The sequence below is a fragment of the Nothoprocta perdicaria genome, unplaced genomic scaffold (assembly GCF_003342845.1).
Source record: "Nothoprocta perdicaria isolate Ctin4 unplaced genomic scaffold, notPer1 scaffold_357, whole genome shotgun sequence".
Lineage (NCBI taxonomy): Eukaryota > Metazoa > Chordata > Aves > Tinamiformes > Tinamidae > Nothoprocta > Nothoprocta perdicaria.
The window spans coordinates 61,850-69,332 of NW_020455596.1; the positions used below are offsets into that span (position 1 = coordinate 61,850).

Consider the following 7,483-nt stretch of genomic DNA (forward strand, 5'->3'; position numbering starts at 1 on the left):
CGGGCGCCGCTCGCCGCCCTCCACGTTGCCCGCGGGCGCCCCAGCGGCTTCTCCGCCAAGGAGCGCGCCGAGGAGGGCGGCGACGCGGAGCACCGCGTCATCGGCGAGCGCATCGAGGCCGCCGCGAGTCCGCAGGAGCTCTTCCGACTGAGCGAGCTGCACTCCCTCAACAGCAACCAGGCCTCGCTGGTCATCGCGCAGCTCTCCCGCCTCGCCGCCGAAAAGCACCTGGAGGCCGAGGGGATTGTGCAGGACGAGCGCTTCGAGCAGCTCTTCGCCATCGTAGACTCCCAGGTGAGTGTCCTGCTGTGACACAGAAGTGTCTGGGGAGGCAGCAGCTTCAGGAAGCCCTCCGTGATCCCGCGTGTGCGACTGGCTTTCCTGGGAGCCAGGTGGGTGTTCAGGATTTGGGCTGCTCCTTTCCCATGGGAAGAGGAAGGGACCAGCTCCATCGCGAATGCCCCATTCATTCTTTCCAAAAGCAATACTTTCTTTTTGCGTCATGGCCAAAACAGAGCAGAGGAGAACAGCTCCATTCCCGCTACGTTTCATTCCGCTCTGCTTATTCCCAACCTTTGCAGCCCCGTCAAATTCGGTGCCATCCTCTGTGGTTGGTACTGGCCCAGTTGGCTGCCACATTAATCGCTGTAGCTCCGGAGCCCCAGCTCTCCCTCACCAAGCGCTGGGGACGAGAACACCCTGCGGACACTTTTCTTGCTCCTCATCCGTGCTGAAATACCTGTTCCCTAAAACCTGCCAGAGGATTCCAGGTGGGGTTTGTCCCTAGGGTGCTGAAATACTTCCATAACTGCTGCATTTTAATGGATTTAAAATGCATTTTCTTTTTATTTAAATGCATTTTAAATTTTTTTTAATGGATTTTAATGCATTTGAATTTTCCTGCCCGGGCTAATCTGGTGTGGGATTTTTTCCACTGCGGGAGCCTTTTGCAGCTCCTCGGAGCAATCTGCTCATCCCTGTGGGATGGGGGGTCCCGGCCCCCATCCGGCCCCATCCCCAGCGTCTCCTGAGGGATCGGCCTTGCTGGCAGAAGTGCTGGAGATTTGACAGGCTGGAAAACTGAAGCCTTTGCTTTGCTGCACGTCCTGCTCCGCGTGCTGCGCGGCCTCGTTTGCCTCCGATTCCGTAACGCTTTCTGAGCAGTGCTGTGAAGGGACCCTTCAGAACTGATGTTTTCCTGTGGATTTAGTCGGTTACGGGAATTCATGGAGCTTTGGGACTGGGAATTCTGTGTGACTGCGTTTGGGTTTGGGTGCAAATAGCCTAATGCTAGAACTGAGCTGGAAAATGGTGGAAAACCTCGGGAAAACCTTCGCTCACGAGGTCTGGCGTGTGAACACGGGCCAGGTTTGGAGGCTCTAGAGGGGTCCGTGACCTTCAGGTCTCCTTGGCCCTCCCTTGCTCCCTGTGAGGAGGAGGCCTCGCTCATCCTGCGGCGTTGGCATCACAGGGAACACGTGTGGAATGGGGAAGAGCGGCCTCGCAGCGGGGGACGGGGCCTCCTTTAGAGGCATCGGGGAAAACCGAGGGCTTTTTAGCCAAGAACCTCTCCAAAACGCTCCTCCTCTGGAGAGGGAGCAGTGCCCTCTCCATGGAGACAAGGCCACGGAGAGTCCGGCTCCTCGGAGCTCCTCAGGTTTCTTGTCCCGGGTTATCCCTGCTTCCCAGAGTCATTCATTTGTCACGGTGACTGTGTCTGAGTGCCTACACCTCCAGAGAAGGGTAAACGCTGCCCGTCTCGCCCGGCGAGTCGTCCTTCTCGAGGGCAGAGCGAGTTTATGGCGCGCGCGGCCCATAAACGCTGCGCAGTTCACACCACGGGCTGTTCCTGCGGGCTGCGCAGGTGTCTCAGGTGTGGAACAACACCCTGGTGAAGCTCCTGAGGAGCCTCTACGCGCTGGGGCTGGACGGCGGCCGCCGCGAGGTGCAGTCCATCGAGCACGAGGTGCTGTGGCGGCTGCGGCGCCTCGGCTTCCGGCAGCTGGCGGCGCTGGCCGAGCTGCTGGCGCTGCGGCAGGGCAAGGACAGCAAGCTGCTCGGCGAGGTCATCCGCAAGCTGGAGCTGCGCTGGACCGAGCTCGAGGGCACCAGGACCGTGGTGCTCCTCATGGCCAAGGTGGGCCACGTCTCGCCGGCCCTCATGGACCGCCTGGAGGACAAGGTACGCACCCAGCCTCCGCTTCCCACCTCTGTTTGTTCCCACTGGGCTTTCTGCAGGCAGTAAAAACATATATTTTATATATTCTAGCCCTCTGGAAGCCCTTTAACCTCCTAGGCCCTGTTCGCCGCTAAGCCAGACTAATTTGGTCCCGTTTAAGCAGCTTCCGAGCGCAGTTGCTCTGAGAGGAGTTTCCACTGGGGGCACTCGGCTCATGCCAGCCTGAGCTCCCGCTCTTTATTCCCACTCTTTATTCCTGCTGCCGTGTATGGAGCCAGGAAAAAGTGGCTGCCCCAAATGTGGTGCCTTTGCTGCACCCCAAGAGTTAGGCTGTGGTGGGAGCTGGAACAGAGTTAAAACCAGTCTGGTTTTCAAGGTTTGGGAGGCAGGGGAAGATCTGTCTCTGTCACTGTCGGGGAGGTCCCTGAGGAGGGACCATCATTCCCAGGATGAGGGAAATACCCTTTGGGAAGGAGCCGCCGCAGGACCCCCCAGGCCAGGCTTAACTGCAGCTGAGTCAAATTCGGTCCTCGCCTGCCCCGCGCTGGGGACCGGCCCAGCAGCTGCCACAGCAGCACCTGTAGCCCCCAGACCCCACTGGCCCCGGCCCCTGGGGACGAGCAAGCGCTACGGACACCGCGGGTGACAGGGCAGGAGCCGGGACCTGCGCCCATCCCGCGGCCCCTTCCCGCCTCCGTCGCCACCGTCTCTCGGCAGGCGCTGGAGCTGGCCGAGCACTTCGGCCCCGACGACATCCGCCGGATCGCGCTGGCCCTGGCCTACCAGAACCGGCGCTCCGTGCCGCTGCTGCGCGCCCTCTCCTACCACCTGCTCCAGAAGCACTCGGAGCTCGGCCTCCCCGTCCTCATGGACCTCCTCTTTGCCTACGGTACGTGGTGGCCTCGCTTGTCACCTGCCTCGTGACCCCTTCTGGTTCTCCAGCCTCTCTTGCCGTGCAGTGTTTTGTGTGGCACTGCTCTCCTGCCTTGCTGTTGGAAACCAGCAGAAATCCCGGGAAAAACTGGTGAAGAAGGGAGTAGAGCCCCTGGGGAGCCTTTCTGTGCGGGTTAGAGGTTCAACCCCTTGTTTGGCTTCTGAGAGCAGGACCAACTCTTTCCATTAGGGCATTTTGGGGTTAGCTGTGCCCTAAAAAGAACGGGATAACCCCAGCAGACCTGGCCTCGGAGGGACTCTCGCTGGTGTCATTAGGCTGAATATTGCTGTTCATTATTCGGGAATACGTTCCGAGGAAAAGCGGTGGATTTTCCACATCGGCGCATGCAGAGCCGGGCTGGGTGTCATCCCTGCAGTGATTTCAGACCCGATCTCAGCCCGTCCGGGGGTTGTGCCCGGGGCTGCTGAGCTCCATCCTGGGCTCACATCCCAGACCGCGTCCCAGGCCGCTCCGCCACGGCGGCTCTGCCCTTCCCGCCCCGCGCCAGCTCCGTGTAAGTGGCCGCCGCTTCTCTTTTGCCCCTTTAAGGAAAACTGAATTTCCACCAGCCCCAGGTCTTCCAGAAGATTGCCGGCGAGCTGCAGCCCCACGTGGCCACCATGACGCCGCTCGAGGTGACGCGCTGCGTCAGGTCCTTCGCCCTCCTCAAGTGGCTCAACCTGCCCCTCTTTGAGGCCATCGCGCAGGTGAGGAGAACTGGATTGGGTCAAGGAGGTGCCACCGGTGTCCCCCTCTCCAGAGGTGGCTTTTGCCTCCTTGTCACCGGTCTCCCTGGGCTTGGCACTGCTCACACCGCTAAAATCAAGAGGCTCTCTGGGTTTTGGGGACCCGTTTCAGCTGCCCTTGCTCTCCCCTGGCTCCTGCAGGACCTAGGGAAGGAGCTAGAGCAGATGTAGGTCTGAGCTACCTAAGCTCTGCATCTGCTCACAGCTTGTCCTGGCACCGGGATAAAGCCCAGGGAGGCCCAAGAGGCCCTTTTCCTTGTGTGCTCCCGTCCTGCCGTGGGGCTGGGCGCCTTCTTCCCTTGGCCTTGTCGACCTTTTCCCGTCTGTGCCCGTTTTGAAGGGATGTGAGCCCCGGATTCTGTGGCTTTTGCCTTCCAGTACACCCTGGACAACTGCAAGGAGGTGTCAGTGCCCCAGCTGTGCAGCATCGTCGTGTCCTTCGCCCGCCTCAACTTCCAGCCCAGCGCAAACGAGGACTTCTTCAGCATGGTAACCCCCCTCCTCCTCCTCTCTCCTCCCTCCCAGTGCCGTGCAAAACGGGAGTGCTGGAGATCCCGGGGCAGCTGGAAAGAGCCGGGATGGGCGATGGGAACAGGACCCGCACGCCCGTGGCGGAAGCAGTTCGTGCACGGCCAGCTTGGGAGTCACCTCAGCTCTTTGCGTGCACGGAGCTGGGGGTGGAGGGTGTTTCCGTGCCCTCCTGGACCCTAATTGCGCTCGTTAACTCCTGTGACGAGGCCACAGGTTGGCAGCCCAGCCCTGCCGAGCTGCACTCCCAGCGTAGCCGAATTCCCGGAAGGATGGAGGCCGTTCCGGGCGCCTGTGCTCGCTCTGTCCGGCCTGGGGACTCGCCGCAACGTCTGCGCATCCCAGCGGGATCGCGGGAAGCAGCGGCATCTCCTCCCATCCTTGCCTGCTTGGCACGGAGTGTAGAAATGCCTGGGATTCCTGACCCCCAGGGAACGGCCCCACTGCGCCAGGATGCCGTGCAGCACGGAGCGGTCCCATAGTGTCCCTCCCCTTGGCAGCTGCTTCCCACGGGTATCCTTGGAGCAGGGAACACGTCCCCATGGGCGGAAGGTCACTTCCCCAGCCCACACGAAGGCAGCAGCTCCCTCAGGCGCTTTGGGAGAAGGGGGTCCCCGCAGGTCCCCAAATGGTTTGGGCTGTTGCCAAACAGTCCGTGCCGTCCCCACGGGTCCCCAAACGGTCCGTGCCGTCCCCACGGGTCCCCAAACGCTCCGTGCCGTCCCCGCGGGTCCCCGAACGGTCCGTGCCGTCCCCGCGGGTCCCCAAACGGTCCGTGCCGTCCCTGTGGGTCCCCAAACGGTCCGTGCCATCCCCGCAGGTGCACGAGAGGCTGCAGGGGCAGCTGGCGAGCGTGGAGGCGCCGCTGCTCGTGGCCGTGGTGTGGGCGCTGTGCGTGCTGCAGCAGGCCGGCGCTCCCTACCTGCGGCACGTGCTGGCGCCCGCCTTCCACGCGCGCCTGCCAGGTGGGTGCTCCCCGTGGGCTCCCCCATCCCCAGGACCTCCCCGTCCCTCGGGAACGCATCCCTAGGGCTGCCTGTGTCCCGCCGCCAGGCGACTCGTCCCCCAAGGCGCAGAGCCTGCGGCTCAAGCTGATCCAGATCAACGCGGCCGCCAGGCTGGAGAGCCCGGGCTACGTGGGGCCCTTCCTGCCCGCGGAGCTGCTGGGCGCCCAGGGCGCGGGCGCCGAGAAGGCGACGCCGCTGCAGAGCGGCCTCCGCGAGGCCCTGGCCGGGCTGCTGGCCGGCGGGGACAGCGGCCGCTTCGACGTTCCCACCGTCTACGGCTGGAATATCGGTGAATATCGGGCTGGGGAGCCCGGAATCGCGCCCTCCTCCCTCGGCGGCCTCGTGTCCGTCGGGATCCGCTCTGGTTTTCCTCGGCTCCTCCGCAGCCCCGTCAAATTCGGTGCCCGCCCGCGCCGTGGCGGGGACCGGCCAGCCGGCTGCCACAGCAACGCCGTAGTCCATGGGCCTCGCGTGCCCCTTCCCGTGGGACGCCGGGGATAAAACTGTGCCACGGACACGCGGCGCGCCCGCAGTGCCGGAGGGAGGGACGCGGGAAGGCGCCGGGAAGCGGGATGGGGCCGGCGCGCGCAGGTCACCAGAGCGCCCGCTGTCCTCGCGCCCGCGCAGATGCCGAGATGCTGCTGGACGGGGAGAACCGGCCGCTGCCCCTCCAGGGCTTCGTGGCTCCCCATCTGCTGCGCTCCGAGGGGACGGCCCCGCTGCCGCCGGGCGCCAGGAGGTGGGTCCGGGGTGGCCGGGAGGGTTTGGGGGGTGGCCGGAGCCCCACGGCCACCGCGTCCCCGTCCCCGCAGGGTGGCCTTCCTGCGCTGGGAGTTCCCCAGCTTCAGCAACAGGAGCAAGGAGCTGCTGGGCCGCTGCGCCATGGCGCGGCGCCACGTCCAGGCCGCCGGCTTCCTCGTCGTCGACGTGAGTAGCCGGGATGGAGCAGGGCTGGAGCCAAGCGGCTTCGGGGATCGGGAAGCGCTGGCACCTGCCCCACTTCCCAATCCCAGGCTGGGCCCCGCCGGGATTAGCCGCTGTGATCCGGTGCGGGCCTCCTGCGGCCCGGCCTCCCAACGGGGTCACAGGCGGTTTAGCTGCCCCAGGGTAATAATAGCGCCCGCGCAGAGCCGGGCTTAGCCCGTTCCCGTGCGGAGCGGCATTCCGGGGCCGATCCTGCTGCGGCCGAGCATGGAGCCGGGCGGCGCCGCTTGCGTCACCTCCCCAGGGCCGGGGGGGCGAAGCCGGGGATCAGCGAGCCGCTGCGTCCCCCGGCTGGAGCCGTGGCTCCCGCTGGATAAACACCGAGGCCGGGCGGTGGGATCCGTGCATCCCGCGGCTCCGGAGCTGGCGGGATGCGCAGGGCATGCCGGCTGAGGCTCCCACTCCGCAGGTGCCCTACTACGAGTTCCTGGAGCTGAAGTCGGAGCGGCAGCGCGCGGCCTTCCTCAAGGACAAGCTGCACAAGGCCGTGGCCGCGGAGCTGGCGGGGTGACGCGGCCGCTGCGCCCCCAATAAAGCGCCCGCCGCCCCGTGACACCCGTGTCCCTCTCCTTGGGTCTGGGGGGGGCGATGGGATGGGGGGGACACTCGGACCCGCTGGCCTCGGCGCATCCGTGTGCTGTCCGTGCTGAGTCAGCGGCCCTGCCGGCTGCTGAGTCACCGTCCTGGCGCTGCAGCGTCCAGCGCCTCGTCCCAGCGCCTCATCCCGGGATGCGGCTGCTCCGCCAGCGCCCAGGGCTGACCGGCCCCTCGGGGGGACCCGCGGGCTCCGTCCTGTCCTGTGCCCGGTTCCCTGCGTCCGTCTGTGCTTCCATGAGTCCAGGCATCCGTCTGTCCATCCGTGTGGCCCCTGACCCCCCGCTCCAGGCCCTTGGGCTGTATCCCGGGATCCGCCTGTCCCGGTCCGGGTGTCCATCCCTCCCCGGGGTGTCCGTCCATCTGTCCCTGCATCCCCACACCTGCCCGTCCATCCATCCAGGACCCCCGCCCTCCTCCCCCCACCCCGCAGGGGGGGTGCAACCAGCCCCCTCCCCTCCCGTTGCCAAGGGTAACCAGCCCCATCCTCCTCGTGGTCGCCAAGGCAACC

The 7,483-nt window shown here is 65.1% G+C and overlaps 1 protein-coding gene and 3 non-coding genes across 4 annotated transcripts in view; all 4 read left to right on the forward strand.

The window, feature by feature from the left end:
- Positions 1-6,931, forward strand: part of TBRG4 (transforming growth factor beta regulator 4) — a 9,507-nt gene extending 2,576 nt beyond the window's left edge. The window contains exons 2-11 of the mRNA XM_026044258.1: positions 45-294; positions 1,865-2,182; positions 2,897-3,068; positions 3,663-3,820; positions 4,238-4,348; positions 5,208-5,352; positions 5,441-5,683; positions 6,022-6,133; positions 6,207-6,321; positions 6,788-6,931. Of these exons, the coding sequence (XP_025900043.1) occupies positions 45-294; positions 1,865-2,182; positions 2,897-3,068; positions 3,663-3,820; positions 4,238-4,348; positions 5,208-5,352; positions 5,441-5,683; positions 6,022-6,133; positions 6,207-6,321; positions 6,788-6,889 (1,726 nt within the window). The 3' untranslated portion in view covers positions 6,890-6,931. The remainder of the gene's footprint in view (positions 1-44; positions 295-1,864; positions 2,183-2,896; positions 3,069-3,662; positions 3,821-4,237; positions 4,349-5,207; positions 5,353-5,440; positions 5,684-6,021; positions 6,134-6,206; positions 6,322-6,787) is intronic.
- Positions 577-711, forward strand: LOC112951581. Its single transcript, XR_003250249.1, has one exon. It is a non-coding gene; the product is annotated as a small nucleolar RNA SNORA5 (small nucleolar RNA).
- On the forward strand, positions 2,687-2,818 carry LOC112951583. The gene has a single exon (XR_003250250.1). It is a non-coding gene; the product is annotated as a small nucleolar RNA SNORA5 (small nucleolar RNA).
- On the forward strand, positions 5,776-5,914 carry LOC112951580. The gene has a single exon (XR_003250248.1). It is a non-coding gene; the product is annotated as a small nucleolar RNA SNORA5 (small nucleolar RNA).
- Positions 6,932-7,483: the final 552 nt, after the last annotated feature.